Source organism: Pyxicephalus adspersus, chromosome Z (assembly GCF_032062135.1).
Source record: "Pyxicephalus adspersus chromosome Z, UCB_Pads_2.0, whole genome shotgun sequence".
In the NCBI taxonomy this organism is placed as follows: Eukaryota; Metazoa; Chordata; class Amphibia; order Anura; family Pyxicephalidae; genus Pyxicephalus; species Pyxicephalus adspersus.
Genome location: NC_092871.1, coordinates 16,446,816 through 16,473,223, shown reverse-complemented (window position 1 = coordinate 16,473,223; position 26,408 = coordinate 16,446,816). Strand labels below are relative to the sequence as shown.

The 26,408-nt window shown below is 39.5% G+C and overlaps 1 protein-coding gene across 1 annotated transcript; it reads right to left on the bottom strand.

Annotated features, from left to right (window-relative positions):
* Positions 1 to 602: 602 nt before the first annotated feature.
* On the bottom strand, positions 603 to 24,663 carry SPRED3 (sprouty related EVH1 domain containing 3). The gene is made up of 6 exons (XM_072429925.1): positions 24,446 to 24,663; positions 13,687 to 13,858; positions 8,058 to 8,226; positions 6,007 to 6,086; positions 5,169 to 5,330; positions 603 to 4,659 (listed from the first exon to the last, which is right to left on the bottom strand). Exons 1-6 carry the CDS (start codon positions 24,454 to 24,456, stop codon positions 3,985 to 3,987), a joined length of 1,269 nt encoding a protein of 422 aa, XP_072286026.1. The 5' UTR covers positions 24,457 to 24,663; the 3' UTR covers positions 603 to 3,984.
* Positions 24,664 to 26,408: the final 1,745 nt, after the last annotated feature.

Below are 26,408 nucleotides of genomic sequence, written 5' to 3'. Positions count from 1 at the left end.
AAAGGTCAAGAAACAGGACTGGACTAGGTAGTGTTCTACCCCAGACTGTATTGGGTGAATACCATTTAGGCTGGTCCAGTATCTCCTACTAGTACCTTTTCTTATTCTATTAAAGTACCATTTATTTTTCGGTTTAGCTGCTCTTGTTCTCGAATCACTAATCAAAATTAGTATTATATTGTCAATTAAAACAGTTTACATATACTAAATGTACTCATGTACTGCATCTGGTTGCCTGGAGTTTAGTTTTAAATATGTATGATTCTGTTCATAAAAAATCATAATAACTAGTAAAACATACTGTCTGCACATTTCCTTAAAGTGACCATGTGCAGTGCCCAAATATCTACAGGTCATCATTACTATAAATCTATGATTTGCAAAAAACCTAAATTGAATTGATGAACTTACTGTTAGCAAGAAAAGGCAGTGCATCCAACTGCTGTATTTGGCTGCCATGAGTAACTGCACATTAATGCAATGTGCTTTGTGCATTGAATTATTAAACAGCAGTCTGTTAAATGTATAAAACACATTCAGAACAAGTTAATGAATGGGTAATCAACAACTAACAAATCAGTTATGTCTCAGGCAGAAACTCGTCATTTTAATACCATTTATTACCATTGTCTCTGGCATAAAAAAGGCATAGAACACCCCAATCCTTCATTGTCTGTCACATCAAGTGCATGATATTTTTTTAAAACAGCTATACGTAAGTAGCAAGTTTTGGATTTGATGTTTTTATTTTGATTATTTCATTTGGTTTCCTTTGTATAGCTGTTTTAGGTAAACATTTTTATCCATTAGAGGTGTTCTCATCCAACATGGGTAATGTAAAAGAATACAGAGAATATCAAAGAACAGAACTGGGTTACAAGTGCACCACTGGGAGATAATGGCAATATGGGTGGTTCAGTATAAAAGGACTCAGCCAAGGATTGGCTCACCAGGCTAACCATAACCAGTGCTCTACTATACACTGCGATGTATGACATCTTGAGATCCAACCAAATTAACTTTTCCGGTATTGAGGCTTTAACTGCATTCAGTCTAATGCTCAGCCCCATCTAGGAATTTTGCTAGACCCCATTGCAATACCTGCAAACATTATGTATAGCATGGAAGTTCATTTCCACAAAAGACCAAATCTGAAAAGGGGTATGGCCTTCAATGTAGCTTTACTTTCAATTTAAAGTGCAACTCCAGCTGACAGGTAGTATTGAAATTAGAACCTCTGTGAAGCGCAAATACATTTTAACTGTAAAATCTGCATTGCTCCACAGTGCCAAGCTGATAACATGATTCAGATGGAATTGTTGGCCTTGTGATACATGATGCCAGAAAGCTCCTTCCTACCCAACCTGATGCAATGAAGGGCAGATAAAACCAGAGCATAATCTTTGTAAGTATGGAAGCTCCAGTATACGGGCCATGTGTGCACTTAACAGTGGCAATAGCATATCTGGTACATGATCTTATTAAGCTGAAATGCTATATTTAATGTGATTGTAGTGCAAGGTCCTCCATAATACACGTTTTTATGAATGGAAGATAGCAATACTGACTATAACCTTTCCTTAAAATGTTAAATATCAAAAAAAGAAGATGCTAGTAGCATGTATAAAGTGCAGGCACCTTACATTGCCCCCTGCATGCCCAAATGTCTAGCCGTTCTGTAGTTCTTGGTAGAGATGGACCTTGGCCTCTCCCCATACATTCCTGTTGTCTAGTGTAATACCCCATCATAGGAACAGTTTGATATCATTATATAGGAAGTGGCCAAATTCAAACATTTCACCCAGATAGACCAGACTGCCATTGCGGCATTGAGGGGCCAATGAAAACTGAAACATGTATGTGCAGCTTTAAGAAGTCCATGTATAACTAAAATATTAGGGCTGTTGTACTGTCTGTTTATTGATTGAATTGAAATAATCAAACATAATTTAACTGTAATCATTGTCTTTTTCCTTTTCTCTGCCTCTAATAACTCTGTCTAATAACTACAATAATTTATTAAGAACCTCTGTCCCTTAACAGGGCTTGTTTATTAACACCAAGGCCTAATAATTAGGACATAACTAGTGATCAAAGTGCAATAACTCATAGCTAACAATTAAAATTAATCTTTCTTTAATCTGACCATTGTAAGTAAAATCTCATTGGTCTCTCTGAGCAGATGTCATTTGTGCATCATTGTTGACCTCTGCAGTGCCTCAATAAATTCCCCCAATGGTACAAACACCAGGGAAGTACAATAGCCCATAGTAACTAAAAATTCAGGTTCCAAAAATCTAGTGATGTCATGCTACTGAAAAGATCATTTTTGATTGGCTGCGTGGGCTTCTGTATACTGCTCTTTGGCCCTATTAATTGAAGGCCACAGTGTCTGTGTCATTAATTGCAATATGATGAGGTGTCACTGATCAAACCATAATAAGATTAAGCCGGGAATATAAAAATTAATAATCTGACAATATAACTATTTTTACATTAATTACATGACATAGTGCTGAAATAAATTATACTCTTTCAATGGCAAAATATATAAATTTGGCCCAGTTCTTACTGTTAATCATAACATCCAAATGCCCTGATTTGTACCAGTTTTAGAGATTTAGGAAAAATAATTGTGGTTTGCCCATATATAGGCATTGTGGATGGAGCTTGGAGCAAGTCGGGTTAAGCTTCAAATGCTCTGGTTTTGTAAAACTATTGGTAGGTATATATTAACCAAGAAATTACAACATAAATTATTACAACAATCAAGTAGTGGTTAAAATAAATATATCAGCCAAATGAATTCCTCCTAGAGACAATGGAAAGCAATCAAGCCTCATGCCTCCTTCTAAGATGCAGCATCTTGGATTTAGGGGCTGATTCAATAAAAATGGAGCAAAAGTGGAGCTGCTGTCCTTAGCAAGCAATAAAATGGTATCTTTCAAATGAACAATGGGATTTGAACAGGATTGTGAAAACTTTAGCAAATAGTAATGGAACTGTTTTCCACAGCAGTGCATTGATTAAAATTTAAATCTAGCTAAAACATGTTTTTATTAGTTCTGGATTGAGTGGGAAAGTGTTTAAACCTCTGTGAGATATTTTTATGTTTCCCCATTGCCGATTTTCCCACTCACTTTTTTTCTTTCTGTCACAGGGACAAAGTGAAGAAGAATCTGTTCAAAAGGGACAAATCCAAAGCCTAAGTTCAGAGAAAATTAAAAATAATATCCCTGAACTGCAATTGATAAATATAAGTGAACATTTAGGGTACCCGTAAAAAGAACTTTTATTTAACTTATTACCTCATTCCTACAGGCTCCTTCTCTGCATATCCGGTCCCCCTGCAGCCTTCTCTCTAAGGCGCTCTGTGCTGTTGTTGTAAACTTTGATGTCATCCCCTACAATGCAGGACCAGTAGCTCTGCATTGCAAGTGAGGATGCAGAAGGCCAGCCAACAACCCGGAGTATCAGAGGAAAGTGGGGTGTGCTGGCTGTTGACATAGAGAGAGATAAGGTAAGTAAAATTTGTAGTTGGGCTTTATTTGACAGGTTAAACCTGATTGGTTGCTATGATCAACAGCTCCTATTTTTATATCTCATCCCAACTGTATTGAATTGGCATCAGCTCCAACTTAACTCCAGTTTTCTGAAATTAGCCCCAGCAAGTTCCAAACTAACCTTATCTCATTTTGGTCTTCTTTGGAATCTAAACCCCGACCTTTAATAAATAACAGACTGGTCGATTGTTAAGCTGAATTGTAATTGCTGGAACTACCATTTCTTTACAGAATTCTCTCCTGCCTCTGGTAGGTCATTGCCTTTGCAGCCTGTCTGAATAAAACACAAATCTCCGGCCAGACGCAAGACCTGCGCGCTCACAAAGACGGTGGCAGATCTCACCATATAAATAGTTGCTGGCTCTCAGGAGGTTAGAGACAGAACATTATGTTTTCCTCCTTACACCCCATTTAGCTCCTCTCACCGCACTGCCTTATGCTTACCCCCGCAGCAGCCACAGTGTTCCCCACACCAGTGGCATGCCCGTAGTGGGAGGTAGCAGCACATGCAGGGGACCACAAGGGACAAGGCTACCAGGGCAGCCCAGCGTATGCAAAAGTGGGGGTGCCCCGGGTCGCAGGAACAGGGGTCCGAATACTCGCCTTCTGAGTCTGACATGCAGTGGTACAGTAAGCTCTCAGCACACCACATGCAGGAAAGTTGATACACACAACGCTCTATGGGGTCTGGAGCGTCCTGGCACTGGCCTCTTCCATTCTCTTCACTGCTAAATACGTCCCTGCAATACACGCAGCGTGCAGTGGCTGTGTCCTCCTCCCCTGCCATGTGAGAGTGTTCTTTAGACTTAGGAGAAGGGGTGCCATGAATCCTACAGGAAGGAGAGGCCCTAGGGTCCTTTAAAGGCCCCTCACTTTCCGCTGTTGTGCCCACCACTGCTGGAAAATGCCTGTCCTTGGCTTTGCTCCCGCTGGCTTTTTGGAAGTGGACTCGAAGGTCAGACTTGGGCTGCTCGGGCCGCTGAAGAGCCGCACGCCTGTAATCTTCATAACCCTTTGACACCCACAGGTCTTTGCAAGGGTTGATGCTCTCAAGCTCTTCCTCGTCATGAAAAGACAGGCGCTGCAGAGGCTGTGACTGTGAAAAAGGGGAAATGTTACCATGTCAACTATATAAAGTGAAAAAAATTTTTTTACATTACATATTTAAAGTAAACCTTTCAAAGCAATTTACCCTTAAAGAGTTATTGTCACCTTGTCTATTCATGGTAAAATTACATTACATTATCTCAATAAACGCCACCCCTGACTACTCTATATTTACCTCTTCAACATTTCCCCACAACTCCAATACTCAATGCTTCAGGTATAGGGCAGCATGTAACCCACTTCCATCTGTTGCATTGGTGGCCACTGACTATGCCTAAGTATTGTCATGTAATGTCACCACTTCCTCCAAAGCCAACAACCCGGAGTATCAGAGGAAAGTCCTTATATGTACATAGCATAATATAGTGGACATAATGTATAGAGCCAATTTAAAATACAAGGATAATACCTCTACTACTTCAAAAAAAATTGGTTCTGCTTTAAAATGTGGTCTTCTTGTCTCATTAGAGCATGATATGGGTCTGCACACAAATGTACCTGAGTTGTGGGACTAACTGATGGACCCGTGGTAAAACCAAACTCTTCAGAAACAGGCGATCTCACATAGCAACTGGAAGATGACTCGCTAGTGACGATGGTGATATGTTTTGGTAACATTTCCTTCCGGCTGTTAGAAGATGATTCACTGTCTGTATGAAGCTGGTGGGTCAAGAAACTAGAGATTAATGTATTAGTAAAAGACACAAAGCTATTGACATGGAGCTACATTTCAGAAAGTTCAATGTAAATAGTTGGGAACCCCTGGCAAGTTTTGTTGGGGAAACTTCCCCTCATTCCCTCTCCTAAAAAATGTCCTTGTGAGTTGCATACCTGGCCTACGTAGGCTTATTAAAAAGGGAACTAGGTAATATTAGTTTTATTTTCCTACAGTCAATACCATTTCTAGAATGAGATGGTAGGTGCAGTCTGCTCTGAGTGTAGACACACAGCACCCTACACCTCCAGCTGTAATGATATTTTGCCCGATAGTTCCTACACAAGGTTGGATTTGGAAACCATGCATGAAAAAAACAGCTACAAAATGAACACATCTCCACATCGATGGTAACATTATCTGGTGGAATGATCTCCATCCCGACAGTATCTACACAGTAAATACTAGTAGTGATATCACTGCACAGCCATTAGTGTGAGACACAATTATCCCTACAATAGGTTTACATTGCACCAGTTGTGGGGGGATTGTCCCCTTATTTTTCAGCTGGGGTCACATAGATATTTTTATATACATTTTCCTTTGCCATGTGAGACCAAGGTTACTATATGATGATAAAAACTAATTTTATTGAATTCACCCATTAGTTTATATACTTACTGGCATGACATCCTCCAAGGCTTGCGCTTCTTCCCGTGAGGTGGAGGATGATGATGAGGATGTTGAATGTGACAGGGACCCTGTTGTGAAAGAAGTTGTTTTGCATTAAGATCACAAATTGTTAGGTAAATTGGTGAGTTAGGCTTAGAGTGCGACCCGCATGGAGGTTCTCTGATTATTAATTGCCCCCTACACCCGTACACTAATTGTATATCTGCTGCTAGGTAAATCTATAAGGCTGTGTTCCAGGGCATTCTGTGTGGGCAGACAATACTGATACGTTTTCAGTTAGAGTTTCCTAAATTTACTGTTACAAGTTTACTTTAGTTCAATTAATTAATACTTCTCTTGTGGCCAGTTTGAACAGGGCATTCTAAGTGCCTTTTGGCAGGAACAAAAACTTCTTGCCCCTGAATTTGTGCTATGCTACATTTCTGCCCAAGTACAATCAGATAGAGAGGGGAAGGATCAAATAAATTTATGATTTTTATGAATATTATTAAACAATACATGGATTGGGTGTTTGCTCTCTCCGCTCCCCTGATGACCTATAACTGATTTCCTCACCCATAGCCTCATAACACGCACGGCTCCAAGACTTTTCTAGAGCTGCCCCAACTCTCTGGAATGGTCTTCCTCGTCCTATTCGTCTTGCTGCTACTTTCTGCTCATTTAAAAGAGCACTAAAAACCCATCTTTTCAAATTTGCCTACCCATCTTCTTCTGTCTTTTGAAACGGTCACTACTTCCTTCCCATCCTATTGTGGTGTTACTTCCCCCACCTCCTAGATTGTAAGTTTTTCGGGGCAGGGTCCTCTCCTCCTGTGTCAGTGTCTGTATTCGTCTGTCATTTGCAACCCCTATATAATGTACAGCGCTGCATAATATGTTGGTGCTATATAAATCCTGTTTATTATTATTATTATTATTATTATTATTAATAATAATAATAATAATAATAAGATACAAGTCAATCATTTGTTTTCATAGGTGTAAACTTTGCAACTTAGTTATGACTGATGTGCATAATTTTAGTGGCTACCAGCCACCATATGACGTGCAGGACACCCTGGTGCACAGAAACAATGAATGGATGAACAATAGAAGCACCCCAAAGGCAGGCTGTATCCCCATGTAAATGCCCATTTTCACTTTTTAACTTATGATTAGAGATTATATTTTTAATAAAACATTTTCATATTTGTTATACTGAAATTACCATCTTATTGATGCCAGCTATTTTATTTTTACTTTAACCTCAAAGAATTACCAATGAGAGCACGATTGTGTCTTTAATAAGCCATAGTCAACCCAGATGACTTTCCCTAACCATACGTTCAAGCCATACAAGGCAGAAAGTGTCAGAGAGGACATGAGGTGTCAGTGACAGCTAGGTGTGACAAGTAACAGCTGTACAAAATGTCTACTGGTTTCTATGAAAGGGGGCACATAGATTAACAAATCCTTAGCAATGGACATAATTTAGGGGACATTATTCTACAAAGTCTGCAGCCAAGAATATAATCCTATTTTGCTCTGATTTTGGCTGTTAAGCCCCACTTAAAGTAATGCCAAATTAATGCCCTGAGGAAGTTGCTACCATGGCCCACAGTTTGCCACCTGCTGACTGCATGTGGTAAATATGACATGTATACATAATATTTATATTTAAACAGCTTCTGTCAATAAAAGAAACAATCCTGCAGGAAAAAAATGCAGGTATCCAAAGTTGACAGAATATCCTGTACCTACTGAGGCCTACAACATTCTGCTTTATGTCCAAAACCCTGGCTGTTCTGTTCCTGATAGAGATAAAGTTTGTCACTCCTTTCTGCTCATTTCTATTGGCCAGTGAGGCAGCCTATGAAAACCATGGACAAAAATTTAGGGGCCAGGATTTAAAGGTAGACTGCTCCAGGTGTGTGCAGATGTCATTATTTTACACTAAGAGCAATTTTTGTAATTACATTTTTTACATATATATTTTTAAATAGTCTAAATAAAGAAAATATATTTGAATTGCATTTCTGTAAATGGACTTTATAACAAACCTTCTACGAGTTCCTCCATGGCAGCTTGCACACTCCTCTCAAATGTTACAGCATCAGCTGGACTCTGGAAGGTCAGGCCAAACTTGTTCTCCTCGACTTTCCAATGATGGAAGATAGGGTTGGCTTTATTGTACACTAGGCCCTTCTTAAGGACACACTCAAGGATAGTCTGAAAAGCATAAAACATGGATAAAACTCATCTAATGCTCACTCGTCCACATTTATTCTCTAGACAAAAAAGTTAGCATCCCCAGATATCTCCTATAATGGGAATAAATGAAAAAATAGATACAATCAAATCAAACATACACTGACAGTAATTGCAAGTGACTAAAAATTACATTAGATTGCAGCTGGTCAGTCCTTATATGCGCTGGCTGCATTAATTTTATGTTCCTTTATTTTCCAAATTTTTTAATGTAGACAATACAACCAAGGACTGGTAAGTTGCAATATATTCAATTGCTTTTACTCATGGGTCCCCTAGTTTAATTGGATCATATAAAGGCCAAGTACACAATCATTTGTCTTTTTTTTTGACATTTGACATACCGGTATTAAGGATTTAGCAGAGTTTAAACTAGATCTCGTGGTGGTACACGATTTGCAATTTACTGATGATGGTGGCAGATAATATTGAAAAACTAGTTGGGGTGCTGAGTAACTGCCCATTCTTCCATTATTGTAATCCACCAATGATTCCATATGTATAACATGGCACAGCTACTTTATATGAAAAGAAGGGGGTTTGGCAAGAAGGTGGGAGATTTTTAGAGGTGTTAAAACATAAAGTATACTTAAACTCAAATAACAAAAAGTCACCAGGAGGCTGCACTAATTGGCAAAAGAGACATGCAGTGACTCTTTTCACAAAAAATGTAATCCTTGGCCCATGGATACTTTTGTTTAAGCTCTACAATGTATGGTGCATGTGCTGTTTAGTGTACAGCTTTACCTTGTGTGCACAGAGTCAGCCACCGGGGACAATGTAACTCCTGCACACGCAATGGTTTAAGACAGTGGTCACCAAACCTTTTTGTACCTACGAACCACTAAATCCATGGAATCCGGACCGCTCATGAGCCGGGTGCCATGTGTCACTCAAAGGCGAAGAAACTTTCCCCATAGTGATGTCATGATGCCAGAACCCGCCCACTCTTCCATCACAGTGGGCGGGGTGTGTCCATACGGGGAACATGGTTCGCCGCTTTGGCTGGTGTGCTGCACCGGCCCCAGCTGCAGACCACCGGTTAGCGACCGCTAGTTTAAGCGGTTTGCTTATCTACAGCTGAATACAGGTAAGTATTTGCCATAATCGGTGAATATGCTGTGCATTCTTGCTCATTATGGCAAAAGCTCACCACCCACCAATGAGTTTAGTTCCACTTTAATTATCAATACATCTGCCATTACTGTTTTCTCTTGCAAAGTTCCACAAATGACTATTAGTAAAGTCTACCTAACAAAGCATTCGGTGATGTTGTGACAATGATACTGTACTGTTCCTGAATTCAGAGCAGAGTTGGCATCCTATTTAAGCTGTATGTTGGCAGTCTTGCAGTGGTCTGCAGGACTTACGGACCCCTAAACCCTCGGACTCTCGGACCACACATGCATTCCCCCAGAGTGATGTCATAATGCCAGAACCCGCCCAAGTCTTAGCCTGTGATGGGAGAGGGGGCGGGTTGTGTCTACACAGGGGACATGGTCTGCGGCTCTGGCCGGTGAGCCCCCCCAGCGGGGTCCTTCTCCTGACTCCGCTGGGGGGCGCCCCGTCCAGAGCCGAGGACCACTAAAATTTTCTCGGTTGGCTACCGCTGGTCTAAGAGGATGAACATTTTCAGGGAGCACAGCCATCAGCACAGTCACTGCTGATTCACAATCCTGTAGCTTGTCGATCAGTACCTGGTCACATCTAGTCCTGTCCATTGCTTTCTGGATTGGGAACTCTGCCTTGATTACTAAAGCCCTCCCACTGGGAGCTGTATTGTCTGGGAGGGGAGTGTGTGCTTCAGAAAATGATGGAGGATTTGGCAAACTGAGGCTTGTGCATCATGTAGAAACTGTAGTATAAAGTGTTATATAACAAGTTATTATTATGGTCAACTTCATAATTATATTGCCAGTGATTTCCTCCTTGCCATGTACTCCTGCAAAATAAATAAATAAAAGCACATATCATATGTGCGTTACTGTTGTATTCACTTTTTTTTTTATCATTCACAAAGTCTTTGTGACAACACTGTCTCTTCTAATGTTGAAGCTATGAAACAGGAAAATTATCTTAAATTAAGTTCTCTACAGGTTCACCCTGCTGCATGTAAATGGTACTGAAAAGTACATAGGCTTTGCTAAGTCTGTAAAACCTGAAAAATGAAGTAGACCAATGGGTATGCTGAGGTTATTTAAAAGACTGAAGAAATGACACATCCAGGTATGTACAGGTCTCTTGTTTTTTTTTTCTAGTAAAATGCCCTTGGATTCCTAAAATCCAGGATGCTGCAATATACTAACAGTGACTGTGGTCACCTCTGCAGCTCTCCTCTGACCCCTGATGGGCAAACAGGTAAAAGCAGGAGGAAGAATCGGGTGGAACAAACCAGAGATCAAGATGTGCCTGCTTCTCATTGTGACTTGCATTTTAATATATTTAATATAGCCATAGTTTATTTTCACTCATTCAATTTTTGACCAAGGGTTAATAATAAGGCACCAGGCCACAAAGCTGCATAAAGGAAAACTCCACCACAATTATTAAGATATTGATAAAATTGCTAATTGCATGGACAGCACAGTGGCTCAGTGGTTAGGACTCTGTCCTTTGCAGTGCTAGGTCCCAGGTTCAAATCTCAGCCAGGACACTATCTGCATGGAGTTTGCAGGTTCTCCCTGTGATTGCATGGGTTTCCTCCGGGTGCTCCAGTTTCCTCCCACATCCCAAAAAACATGCTGATAGGTTAATTGGCTTCGCTCCCAAAATTGACCTTTGACTGTATTAAAGACATATGACTATGATAGGGACATTAGATTGTGAGACCCTTGGAGGGACAGCTAGTGGCATGACTATGGACTTTGTACAGAGCTGCATAATATGATGGCACTATATAAATTCTGTGTAATATTAATTGCTACAAAGGTCAACTTGTTTTTCTGTTAATCAAAACACGTTCAACTGTAGGTGTCCCCACCAATGTCTTGCAAAAGGAGTACTGTCATTGGTGACAGTACTTTTACTTCTACAGAATGCATTATATCCAGATGAGGTATTATAGTACGATGACCACCACTCATTGCGCTGCTTTTTTATTTTCAGTAAGTGAAGTGCAAATACCTTTTACAGTATATCCAGAAGAAAATCAGCTAAGGACATTTTCTTTTCTTTAAAGCTTAAGTTTTATTTTAAAAACAGCTTGCTCACAAATGCAACCAGGTAAATATTTTTGCTGCATCTTTAGATGGCTGAATCTTCTGACCAGCATTTCAAATTTATGACTAGCCAAAGAATGAGAGACAAGATCTATTCAGTGTTCTCCCCAGCCCCTTTTAGCCGGGCATGCCACCCGGCATTTTTCAGTAACCAGCTGGCTGTTCTTGAGTTGGCTCACAATACAGGGGCTGCCAGCTGCCTACATATTCTTTCCACCCGGCTTAAAAAAAATTCTGGGCTGAACACTGTTATTTGCAAAGAACTTTTTACTTTGATGGCTAGTCGCTGTAAATAAATAGTGAGTAAGCTATTTATGGCCCATTGGCAGTGGTTGGTGTGCAGGTTATGAAGCTCAAGCCTAGAAATTGCATCTTCAGTTCCATAGTAGCTATCAAGTTCTTCAACCACTTTAACTCTTGTCAGCAAACCCCTAGGTCACTGAACTCTCTCAGTGGGATTTTTAAGGTACCTACAAAAATTCGAACATAAAATTCATATATTTAAAAAATATCACAATTTATTTCAATACAACAATACATTTCTAAAATCAAATACATTGTACAGCCACCCATTTAGTTTGCTACAAAGTTAAATATGATGATATTTGTTCATAACAATAGCCTGTTCTTTTACGCTTTTCATGTACTGAATGGGCATATCAAATTTTGTATCTGTACCCTTAAGGACCAGAGCAATTTTTTCATTTACATCATGGGCCTGATAATTTGATGGAAACTTTATATTTACTTAGGTTAGTAATGTAATACACACTGTTTTTGGAGGGAGGCTAAACTTGGCCTTAATATTGCAATATTGTTTTGTAAAAGAATATTTTATTTTTATGGACTTGATAGGAAATAATATTTTTTTAACATTATTAGTTGTAGTGTAAAAAAAACAATACATTTTATTCTACAATGTCCCAATTAAAATAGTACAAATCACCTCGAAGTTATTTGTAAATAAATGTTTTTACAATCTTGTGCATTTTCTTGTTATGCAGTGCTAAAAAAGTAACAATCAGTGAATATTAAGATAAAAAAAAATTAGCTAAAAATTAGCCAATGCAAAGAAATTTAAACATTAGGTGCAAAGAAGTGAAAAGAGTTAATTAGATCAGGGTTCAATGGTTAATATGGGATTTAATAGAAATACAAATTATGTTTTTGATAAAATGTATTTATTTAATAGTTTTACTTAAGTTAATTTATTTATTTGATCTACATATGAATGAAGTATTTACTACAATGAAGTCATTTATTGTATTTTCTCAATAATATTGAAGGACCATTGGCAAGTATCATGGTACACCCTGATTGGCTATAGCAGAACGCGGCCACATTCACCGGTCACTGCTGAAAGGGTCCTAATGGGAACAGACACAGGGACGCACAAGAGGGGTGCACAATCTCAAACAATGCACCCATTGGAACCAACTGTTTCCTATTAACATTGCTAATGATTAAGTGCTATCTCTAACTACTTACTGGTATAGAATTTCCCTTTCATAAATAGAAAAAAAATTGCCAATCTCAAGCATGCGCAGTGATATTGGCAATTTTTTCTCAATCTACGTCACCCTATCTCGCGCCTGCACAGTGCGAGATCGGGTGACACAGGAAGAAGAACCCGGAAGAAAAGAGAAGATGTGCCTGGAGCTCTGGGCCGAAGACATACTAGGGCAACACGAGACCGATGGAAGAAACCTCCCGACGGATTTGCGGGATTATTGGTAAGTGTGTTTTTTTTGTTTTTGGTTTACTTCCGCTTAAAGACCAACTCCATCCCATTGATAAAGTTTTGAAAGGTTAGACCCCTTACATACTTTCAGTGGAAAACCATATGGCTGGGCGCATAGCAAACTGTGCGCCTGGGAGTGGCAAACGGCACTGCAGGTAACACATTTGCATGTTGCAGATGTGCCCGTGGTGCAGTTCTTCCAAAAGCAAGCATTTGGCCAAAAGTATTTGCCACATGGCAGAACACTGTGGGTAATTTGTCTCTCTTAGTCTGTAAAAAATCTTCTTAAGGGGTTCAGCAGTAAAAATTTGACAAAACTTAAGAATAGTAGTTAGCTTAGGATGAAAAAAAAACAGTCCATACATACAACAACTGAAATAACAGTTTTAAGCCTAACAACACTTTAAACAAGAACATAAAGTAAAATATTTTTACAGAAGTATGTTGTATGGGAATACATACAGCCTGGTCTCGCAGCCTTTCCCCTCGGATAAGGTAGTCGCGTTGGTGAGAGGTGTCTGGTCGTCGAACCTTGCAGATCATTACATGGCTGAGACCTCCTCCTCCCATTGGCACCCAGCCCCCACTAGAGTCGTCTCTGGACATCACCACTGCTCGAACTCTCACGATGTAACTATAATAGCAAAAAGAGAAAAACAATAGTTTAAAGCTGAAGTTTAAATGCCTATATTTTGCCATCCGTTGTTCCTACATCCGCGCTGATCAACATGCCAATGACATTTATAAATAAAACCTTTTCACTTTCATTACATACTGTGATGTGCCTCCATGATTGAAAAAAATGAAATTCTATGAATGAAAGGGGCAGGTCAGGTACAGGTCAAGTAGAAAAAAAGTCTTAAGGTTCTAAATCCATTCCTAATAAAAGGAGCTGATGAATTTCTATTCCCATTCCTTGATACATACATATATATAAATACGCTAAATATCAACACACTATTTTTCCTTACTATCCCACACTCCATAACCCCTAATATTATTACTTAATATTTATAATTTCCAGCACTTGGATTGATGCACGTCATCAATCACTTGCGGTAATAATTCCTTTGAAACTCCTTGCATGTGCTCTTAATTGTAAGTACTGTATGGCCTCGCTTTTATTCTTGAATATGTACCATTATCATAAGGAACTATTACCTTAATCACTTTATGAATCATATACGCCACATTAGGAATATTAATGGTATAGGTTACATTTTTAAGTTATTAGCATCCTTCACTAATAACGATTTAAGTCATCTCGAAGTCTGTGTATAGTTATCACAACTCTAGGATTATTGATGGAAAAGATATTCTCCTCAGTTAATATCAATGTGTACCTTTGAAGAGCATCAATACTGCACTCTTAGCATGTCACTACACTGGTATTATCCAATTGTGCAAAACACTTATTGTGCATATTTCCATAGTTAGTCGACTTTTTGCATACAGTTGTACTTTGATGTCCACAAGTCCCCTGAAGAAGCCACTATAGGCGAAACGTGTCGGGGCAGGACATCTGCTTCTCCCTCTATTCTCATTTTCGTTCACAATAGGAATCATTGTTTAGCCTCCTATCCTTCCCACTCCATGTTGTTTAGTGGGAACAACTTATGATGAATATGCATGTATACAACTGTGAAATGTAACATTGTACACGTTTAATCCACTTTTGGTATTTAATATATTGCTGCACTCTAAATACCCTGCCTCTTTTTCTTGTTGTTGTTTAATCCCACTTAAAGAAGCTGATGAATAACTGAGAATGGATCTCACTTTCTGCTGCCGAATACTGCAGGTTGCAGCCCATTCATAAAATGTAGGCTGCAGTACTGAGCCTGCAGTAATAATTAAAGCAGAGAGAACTATGCCATTGCCATTGGTATGTAACATGATCAAGTTCCCCTCCAGTTTTTTTTACATCCCCATTCACATTTACAAATGTGCAGTGCACAATTGTAAAGTTCATCAAACCCATAGTACTGCTTTTTAAATGATCCCAGCTGTACATTTTTTTGTTGCTTGGACTGAAGCTAAACTAGTACATCCTATATATTCCACAGAATTATACTTATCTTTCAATCATGCCCTATGCTTCTGCTTTCTGTTTACATCCCACTGGCAGATCTTCGGTGCACAGTGGCTTCCTACAGGATAATATAAAGTAATGGAGTGGAAGAATGGCCCAGTTTAGTTATGAGGGTGTGGGAAAGGGGCAGGGGTGGTAAGACGGCTGACATAACATTTTTGAGTTGCAGTATTTCTTGTAGAATATGCATTCAAAACTTCTTACTGCAATGCCCATTAGCACAGAGTTATCTATGTATTACCATTCATTTAAAATCACACCAGGTTATAATTCCAGGTATATTTCTGACTGTATCCTCAGTGGACATTTTCCTTTACTTCCTATCTACATAGCAAAGTTGTCACTGGAACAGGAAGTCTCATCAACAAGGCCTTGGACAGCATGCCGGCCTCCCGATCCCCAACTGGGTAACTACACAGAGAGTATACAGTTAAGTGAGTATCTTCTATTGTGTACATATATGTTTTATAAAGAGAACTTTCCTATATATCTGGGATTTATTATATTACAAGAAAATAATCAGAGAGTATTTGGGTATATCCAAGGCTGACCATACACTATACAAAATGATTATACAAACCTCTCTAGACCAATGAAGTGCAGCAGCCTGCCTTAAAATTAATTAAATTAACTGTAAAGGTTTATACTGTTATTCTTTATTTTTGGTAAATATAAGGAGATTGTCAGAATCTTGTCTGATGTAAAATCAGAAAGGGTTCTATATACCTAAGGCAGCACTTTTTGTTGCTGGAAATGATCTGTAATGATGATCAGATTGACAGACGAACGAATGCTGAACACACAGCACTGTTCTGTTCTATGGAGAAGGGAGGGGGGAGAACGAGTGGCACCCTGATGTGCTCTTCTCCATTTAATGTATAGTGGTCAATTCGCAATTGTCGTTTATGGATACATTACCACAGATCCATGTACAATGATGGGAGACCTCTGTACACACCTCTTGTGTATACACATCAGATTTTCACCTAAGACAAGCAGAATCTTACATATCGGGTGAGTATGTATACGTAAGAATAAGAATAATATTATTATTATTATTATTATTATTATTATTAATAATAATAATAAACATGATTTATATAGCGCCAACATATTACGCAATGCTGTACATTAAATAGGGGTTGCAAATGACAGACAGTGACACCGTAGGAGAGGACCTTGCCCCGAAGAGCTTACAATCTAGGAGGTGTGGGAAGTAACACACAATAGGATGGGAGGTTACAGTAGTACAGATTAGAGATGATAAGAGCACGTACAAGGAGTTTGGTGATCTCAGGGGACAGGTAGGGGCGGATTTTGGAGATGTTGCGTAGGTGACAGTGACAGGACCTGGAAATGTTCTGAATATGGGGGGTAAACAAGAGGGCAGAATCGAGGGTGGCACCAAGACAATGTGTCTGAAGGGAGGGCAAATAACAGTGTTGTTAACAGTTGGGGATATGTCAGGGGGACATTTGGAATGATAGATGAGTTCTGATTTATCCAGGTTGAGTTTCAGGAATCGGTCTGCCATTCATGATGAGTTAGGCAGCATGAGACCTTATCCAGGACTGAGGGAGACAGGTCAGGGGTGGACAGATAGATTTGAGTGTCTTCAGCATACACATGGTACTGTAAGCCAAAGGAGGATATGAGACTACCGAGAGAGGAGGTGTACAGAGAGAAGAAAGTCTAATAAATGTCTACTTCCAAATGTTTCGGGATCTATTTATAAATGCTTTCACCCTAGGTTTATCCAATGTTTACCCAATAGTACACATTTTTCACATGGATTCATTTGGTGAATATGTACATAAACTTTTACTCGTGACTTCAATTTTCCAATTGACACCAATGTGAAAAATGTGTGAATGTAAGGTTATAAATGCACATCTTTGAAAATGCACTGCTCATTTACATTCTGTTTTAAAGCATTATTGCACAGAAAGATGCATTTAAAATAATTTACTGGGTTTACAGAAGCGGCCCAGTATAGACATCAAGCTGGAAACCCGAACAAATTGGAGCAAACTGTATCAGTTTTTTGCCTTCCTCTGGATCAACTATGTCCATAGGGTTTTATATCTGGCATATGTTTATTTCCCTAGTGGTTGAACTTGATGGACTTATGTCTTATCTGACAACCTGACTTACTATGTAACTATTTTTGTTTGAACTTGGCCTGTTGAGTAGTAACATTAGGCTTTCAGAAAGTCCTGTAGGCACGTGCAGACACCTTTAGGTACTTGAACTGTACACCTGGCAGCATTTTCTTCCCTTGGATCTGACCCGCAGGCTATTGGAAATCCTGAGAAAGGTGAGGATCACTGTGTAGGAGCACATCTTGTGACATTTGGAATCTTGGTTTCATCAAGTTTATTTTGATGGGCACACCAAAAATTGGTGTAGGTCAGTAGTTTTTTACTTTATGCTTCTGAATGGGTTTGGGAGGGGTCCAAGAGAAGAAGACCTTGCACTTTTTAGTGTTCCAATGTCCACTTACATTTTTATGTAAGATATACAATGTTAATAGTTCTACAATGGTGCTGACACAGACTGATGGGACAGTCAGACATACTCAGTTAATTTACCAAATTGGTGGTTGAATCAAACACTAATGATTTCCATTTATATACGACATACTCCACTCCACTGATGAACACTTTCTGGTAAACTATAAAGTAGGAATCTTCTAAAAATGGAGATTCTGCTTTAAAGTAGCAATCTTTTCCCTGACTGGTACTTTTTTAAATAGGACAAACTAAAATTTTCATTTATATATAAATAACTCCATTCTTCTTTATAGCTAGGCCCCTATGTAGAGCAGACAGATTTCCTGCTGCAATAATAATATTAAAACCAGACTGTAGTGTAATAGTATCTATGCAAAAGACTACACACATCAGATGAGCAATCGGGCTTGTCTTAAGAGAAAATCAGACATGTGTACAGCGGTTTCTGAAGTCATTCAGGGATTCGTCCTGACAGATTCATGAACAACTCGAGGTAAATAACCTCAAGTCAGTGGAGAAGAGAACATCGGGGTGCCGCTTGCTGTACGTACATTGCTTGTTTGTTCATCTGTCACTCTTTTGTCACTGGAAACGATCATGAAAGATTGTTCCCAGCCACAAATATAGAATGACCTGTCTTTCTCATTTCTCAGAATTCAGATTTAGGAACCATGGCATTAGCATCCAAAAATTAGCATTTTTTATGGTGAGAGGTTGAAGCCCCTATTTGTCTTTTATTGCATGTCCCTGCCAGGGAGATTAATCTTATCTATGTGTCTTGGTGATCATTACCAGTGTTTGGAAAGAAAATGGGATCCCTTATTTTACAGTTGTTACGTAACTAGACGTGAGAGGTAGTGGGGATACCTTTTGAGTAGGATGTGGCAGGATATTTCCCAAATTGGATACAGACAGAAGGTTGACTGTTCACTAGCATGTGCAGCTTAGTGTTTTTTGTAAAGAAGATAGAGATCAGACAGGTAAGTATGTTTTATTGCAGAACTTTTAACTTGCTTGATCACTAATTTTCTTTGCAAACTTTTAGTTCTGCTTTAGGAATAAATGGCACCACATTGCACAACTTGTGGTGTGTGCATTGCTGTAAGCCTGAGGGAACAAGTGGCCTTGAAAAGCAATCACTAGAGCCAACATTTTCACCTGGACCCCAGGATTGGGTTTTTACTGGCCAGGCCAGAATAACATGACTCTTGCTTGAATTTATGCCCTGCATCATACATGCCAAAGCTTGCAATGCATGCTTAGCGCCATGTACATTTACCAGAATATTGTGATCAGGTGTTTTTGCAATAAACAGTTCTGCTCACAGTTTTTTTGTTGTTTAAGTTTAGTTCCACTTTAAAATGGAAATGACAGGTAGGGTAAATATTTTTTCCATTGGCCGAAGCTGATTGTAAAGATGCCTATATACATTAAAGTATCCTTTTGCAATTGCCTAAGTTTTCAATAGTATTTATTTATACCATTTATTCCCCAACAAAATTGTACAATTTTATTATGGAACATCTAGTGAGCTTAAAGCAGAACTAAACCTGCGCTATTCACTTGTCTCCATCCCTCACAGCGCGCCGCCAGATTCCTCTTTTTTCTCTTCCTGCGGATGATCTTCAGCTATCTTGGTTGGCTGGTTCAGGATGACATTCGATAACTCCCACCATGTGCAGGGGAAGCCGGGATTGCCGGGTATCCTGGCAACCAAAGCTGACATTGCACATGCCAGATGCCCAGCACGATCAGGCAGGTAGGAGGGTTTATTGCAGAAGGGACATCGTCTGTCCCATATTGCAATAATGAGTTGACTGATCATAGAAATTTTAGTTCCGCTTTAATGCATGAACTTCGTGTTGTGAAACCATTAAACACAAAATTCAAGTAAAAAGACAAGTTTCTAAGAAATGTATACTTTTTTCCTATGTCCTTCACCATTGAGGTCAGTGACTTTGTGCACTGATATAGGAAATGCCCTGCTCTATAGAAGCCAGTAATTCCAGGCAATGATGATGGGCATTCCTTACTGCAAAAATGCCATTATTTCAAAGCACCGATAATGATCATGAGCTACTATAAAGAAGTCAATGTTTCCATGTACTGATGATGGTCATACCCTACTTTATAAAAGACAGTGTTTTCATACACTGATGATGGTCATACCCTATTGCATGGAAGCCATTGTTTCTATGCCCTGATGATGATTATGTCCTACTCCATAGAAGACAGTGTTTCCATGCACTAATAAGGGTCATTCCATACCCCAGTGAAGTCAGTGTTTACATAAACTGATAATGCTCACTTCATAGAAGTCATTATTTCCATGCATTGATAATAATCATGCCCTTCTCTACAGAAGCCGCTGTTTGCAGCACTGATGGTGGTCATGCCCTACTCTATAGAAGCCAGTGTTTCCATGAACAGATGATGGCCATACCCTTATTCCATGGAAGCCATTGTTTCCATGCACTGATGATGATCATGCCCTACTCAACAAAAGACATTGTTTCCATGCATTGATGATGATTATGTATTACTCAATAGAAGCAATTGTTTCCATACATTGATGATGGCCATGCCCTACTCCATAGAAGTCAGTGTTACCATATACTGATAATGGCCATGCTCCACTTCATTGGAAGCTATTATTTCTTTGCATTGATAATGATAATGCCCTTATCCCTGGTAGCCATTGTTTCCATGCACCAATGATGATCATGCCCTACTCAATAGAAGCCACTGTTTACATGCACTGAAGTTGGTCATACTCCACTCCATATTAGTCACTGTTTCCATTCACTAATATTGGTCATTACCTACCCCGTAGAAGCCAGTGTTTCTATATACTGATAATGGCTATGCTCCACTTTATAGAAGCCATTATTTCCATGCATTGATAATGATAATACCCTTCTCTACAGTAGCCACTATTTCCAGCACTGATGGTCATCATGCCCTACTCCATAGAAGCCACTGTTTCAAAATACTGATAATTGTCATACACTACTGCACTGATGATGGCCAGGAAACCTAAAAAACACCTTTTTGCAGTTTGGAATAACTGAATGTAAATATTAGGTTGTATCTGTGGTGTAAATCGGCAATGCAGTATTGGCCATTGAGGAAAAAGTGATGAATTGCATGGATGAATTGCGCTGCATTACTGCACAGAACTTAACATGTGATATTTGTCTGGCAATGCATATTTTAAAGCATATTTCAACAGACATGCACTATTTTTCTTTATTAAAGCATATTGCAAAGCACTAATAGTTCACAGACAGTCCACTGTGTTGTTCTTAAAGGCCCAGATATACTAATTTAATGATTTAAACATGCTTTGCATTGACCAAGACACGCCATAAAAGGTGCAAGTACTATACTTTGTACACTATTGTGTACATTACTGTGTTGTGTACTGTACAGCAAGACTGTTGGCCAGATGCAATGGGGTGTCATTCTGTTATTGCAGCTGATTGGTGTAAATTCGGTCTAAAAGCAAGTGCATTATACTGCATTGCCTGGTTGCATTGGGGCATAATTCAAAATGAGATGCATCAATGCAATATTCTGAATAGACCCTAACAATCCTACATGGGGAGAGACAGCCACACTTAAATCTTACTACAAATGTCCTCAAAAAAGCCAACTTAGAACTTGATCCAGTTCACCAACTTTGGGTAAGCTGTCTATTAAATAAGACCAAAAACACCAACTTCTATAAAAAGTGAGAGCCAACCAAACAAATGATATTCAGTAAGGTAGACTTTTCAAATTTAAGGTTGATAATAAATCAAAAACAGATTGTACAATCAGACTGCAACTTACGTGGCCAGATTTGGTCAGATAAGAGAGAGATCGATTGGTTACAGTCTTGCAAATTTGATTCTAAAAACCCCACAGTGCAACTTCCACATGTTATTTCTTTGTTTGTCTTTCGGTTTTTATTCCTAATAATATTAGTACATACACTGTATATAATAAAATGTGTTTGCCATGGCCATTGATTAAAGCTGAGCTCTAGGCAGACGCTAAAAATGTAATGCAGCTCGGTAATCCTGAATATATCAATAAATCAATTTTTTGCAAAGCAGTCTGAGTCTGCATTTAATGCAAGCAACCTAAATTTAACTAATTTACCTTGGTATTAACCTCTAGCAGTCTACTGTATAGCCTGTAAAGCAGAGCTCAGGGAGCGGGAGGGAGAAGCAGCTGAAAGAATCAGTCAAGTGTGCTGCAGTGCAAGAAGCATGCTCCCAGGAGGAGAGAACACAGTAGCAGAGAGATAAACTTCCGTTGCTTCTCCTGTCACTACCCAATCAGGGCCTGATTTATGAAAGCTCCAAAACAGGAGACGATAAAGTCTCACGAATGAACCTAGAATGATTTAGTTGTTGATTAGTATTTGCTATTAGTTACCAAATGTTTTCAATACTGGACCAGTTCTATTCCAGGTTTTCCGGATCAACCAGGTTCACTCATAATAGTTTATCTCAGTGTTTCTTGATTTTTTTAACATGGGAGACCCTTGAAATAACTTTCAGGTTTTCTGGGGATCACTTCTATACAGTACATGGTGGTCAATGGGAAGAATGTCACCCAAAAAATCAATGGTGTCGGTTAAACGGACCTGAGAGGCACAAGCTGCTCATTGCTCAAGGGACCCCTAGCAACTTCTGGAGGAACCCTAGGGATCCATGGAACCCTGCCTGGGTAACACTGATCTATCTTCTTGAATTGGAGAGCTTTATTAAATCAGTCACACTAGACTGTGAAGGTGACTTGTGCAAGTGAAACTGCAGCAGGAAAGAATCAGGTCTCCTGTGCTGCCAGGGCTTTATCTCGGAAATGAATGGACAGGAAAACAAATGACAGATAAAATAGCTCCCTGGACCTGTCCCAAAAAGCAGCCACTCATTAGCCTTATTATTTAACATTTTGTTGACAGCAAAAAAAATAAAATAAAATAAAAAGTGTAAAACAACAGAACACAAATATTCATCTATTTCATAACAAAATTGAAAAATACAAAACATGGTAAATAAAATAAATTGACCAGAATATACCCACCATTTAAATAAAAAAAAATATTTAATTTTCTATAATAGTTTTTCTATAATATTTTTCTAATAATATTTATCAGCACAATAAGCAAAATTGCAACTTTCCGCTTTTCCCGATAGCAGACGCGGCAGAATTACGGCCAAATCAATTTTGCCCATCTCTATAAAATATGCATGGAAATGAAATTATTTCTATTATAATTATGTTTTAATTCCTGCATTTTTGATTTTTTGGCTACATATTTGTTAACCACATGAAATAAAATGACCAAAAAATAAATAGTGTTAAGGAAATAAACAATTTTAATAGAAAATGATAATTTTCATCGATGATATAAATCGGTCATTAGAAATAACTAAGGTGTGAATCAGCCTGACGCAGCTTTTATAGAGGCTGGATAATTGTTACAACGTATCGCACCTAACGATGCAATAAGATATCAAAATATAATCATTTAAAAACCAAGCAGGTGTGGTATTGGCAAATACATTGGGATAAGCACAACAGGTGACAGAAGAACCCTAAAACATGGAAGGTGTGGATTATAATATGGGAGACTCGGCTGCCCCTATACCAGGGATTGGGTTGAAGGAAAGGACATCTGACATCCATATCTTCCTCCTGGTGGTACATGATTACCATCACAATGGTTTACATGTATGAAGTTGATAATTATATCCACCCACTATTGTTGCAAATAAAATATGATGTATCAAAATTGTGATATCATTCTAAAATGAATGATATCACAAAGATGAGAGATTAGCAAGGGGCATTTTTTCCACCCTGGAATGATTCACTAAGGGACCCTGGGAAGTACTGAGCAGCTGATCCCCCTTGCATGAAACCAAGAAGCATCAGTGAATGAAGAAGAATTTTTGTGAATGGCTGGTCACATGACCAGAGGTTCTTTGTGCTGGCAGGTGAGAGTGTGACAAGGGTCCCTAAATCCCCCTTCTGGTGGGCTGTGGACCAATGTGCCAGGTCTGGCCTGGGCAATGGGCATCACATCTGCAGAGAAGCACACACACACACACACACACATATATACACACACACACATACACACACCAAGGAGGAGGGGGGAGGAGGGTGGGGAGGGGAAGCAGCTATCATGGTTCCTCAAACTGATCACAGCCCTTTTTTTATGAATGAATCCAGATGCAAATAGGCTTGATTCACAAAAATCTGCCCCTTTCTTTTCCCCACCTTGAAAGCAGACCAGAAATGGCATTTGCCCCCCCTTAGACCTCCCCAGCACCACCATTCCCAAAGCCTTCCCTCCCTGACAATCAGCAGCTATTTCAGGACACAGTTGCACGAGATGATGATGATGATGAAGAAGAAGGGGGGATGCCAGATTTAAGCAAATGAAAGCAGCAAGAACAGCAGCCATGCAGGATGACAGTAGGGAATCATAACACATGATGCTGGGATTAATGACCAATGTATTATACCAATCTATAGGGGTCAGTTTTAGAAGATGGGGTGGTGAGGGTGCAATGATTAGCAATGATAGAAAAATAAATAAAAAAGCACAACTCACTCTCTGTCCATAGCTGATAGGGAATCCAAGCAGGGATGTCTCCTGTATGCTGTGATCCTCTCTTGCCAGGGGAATGTATATGGTGGCTAAATGCAATTGCTGGCAGCAGGGTGTTATTTCTCATCTCTGTTTTTTTCTCTTTTTCTCCATTTTTTCCTGGGCATCATGATGTGGCTGTTGGAGGAGCAGCCATCTTCCAGGTAACAACATCTCAGATCACCCCCATCCCTCCCTCCTCCTCCCCCCTACCACCACCCCCTCCTCTCTGCCTCCTGGGCTGTGTCTGTGCTGCTGCACCTGGAGGCTGAGCTGATGATGATGATGATGATGATGATCAGCAGGGCCTGGCTGCTCCCTGTGCCAGGGATCTAGGGGAGAATGGGGTGCTGGATGCAATATGGGGTGCATGGAACAAAAAAATGAAAGGAGGGGGGGTGGCAGTCCAAGAGAAGTGGGGAGGCTGCATGGTCCTAGTGCTCGGTGATGCACCTGTTTCTTAGAATACAGCTAGGATATACGGTAGTAGGATCAGATCAATGGAGGCGAATGCTAAAGCAAGCATTGCAATATTCACTAATGTAAAAGGTTAATGTAAGACTGAGATGAGGAGAAGAGAGGGCACTGTTGTCTCTGCTAGGGTAAAGCTGCAGGTTGGCACTTTGGAACGTTGCCGCGGCATGGAGGTAGGTGGAGCACACTGCCCCCCAATGGACGCCTCTGGTACTACACTTCAATGGAGGAGATTGTGCATCATGCATAAAACTGGCCATAGACTGGCAGATCCTGGTCTGGATGGAGCATCAGGATTCCATGGCTCGTTTCTCCTTCTGAAAATGCTAGTTGCCTGGCTGCTATGTGCTTTATAAAGGTGTTGAATGATGTGCTTGCTTTAAGACTTAAGCTAGGTACACACTTCCAATAATTACTATTAGAAAACGAACAATTACGATCGATCAACGATTATGCATGATTATACCTGAACAATCGTATTGTGCACAATTCTGTACATGCTGTAAACATATGATCGTTCATATATAATCCACCAATAGTGTACACATGCTAGATACAATCATTTGAACTATGCAGGGAGTGACTTGTAAAGGAGAAAGTGTATTGCAGAAACATGCACGATCACTGAACGACTGTACACACGATAGAGAGATAGGCCAATCAGATCCGCCGTGCCGGTTGTTTATTTCCAACGACAATCCTCATTCGTTGGGGTCATTGGTCACTTTTTTTTAGAACGGTCGTTCATCTCTTGTTTTCAGCTATAGTTATTGGACGTGTGTACGCAGCTTTAAACTAATCAGGGGAATAAATAACTTAAACTTAAAACTTAAAGTGTACCTCTTCTTAAATGCTCAGCAAATGAAATTTTTGGAGAAAAAGCTTTTGCAATGAATTGGAGTGTCTTCTTGTGACATTTCCCTGCTCTGTGTTCAATAGAACTTTACCCAAAGGGACACTAAAGTTTTTACTGGTTTTGGTAATGTGGAGAAAAGGGGTAAAGTAAGTATCACCCTGACCTTATCCTGTGCAGGTACACTTCTCATCTACATATAGTAGGTGGAATTGAGGACGGGCCCAGGCCAGAGTAAGTTGGCCTTCTATTTTATTGTAAGGTTTCCTGTAAAGAAAAAATAAGGGTTCCTATATTGTGATCTAAAAGTATAAACCCAGTTATTATGTGATGCACAATCCCCATAAAATAATGATTCTCCTTTACCCTGACTGAGTCAAATTCTTCTTTATTCCTGTCTCACATGCTCCTCCTACCAGACACTGCAGCTTACAGTGGGAGGGGTCAGTAAGAGAGACAGTGCTGTCAATCAAGAAAGTGGGACCGGGTGTGGCCAGCTGCTGATTGACAGGCTACAGATATTTATCTGTGATTTGTGTTTTTTTATTAGGGCACTGAAAATATTGGTGCTGGTACAAATCATTCACTTTTATTGCAGCA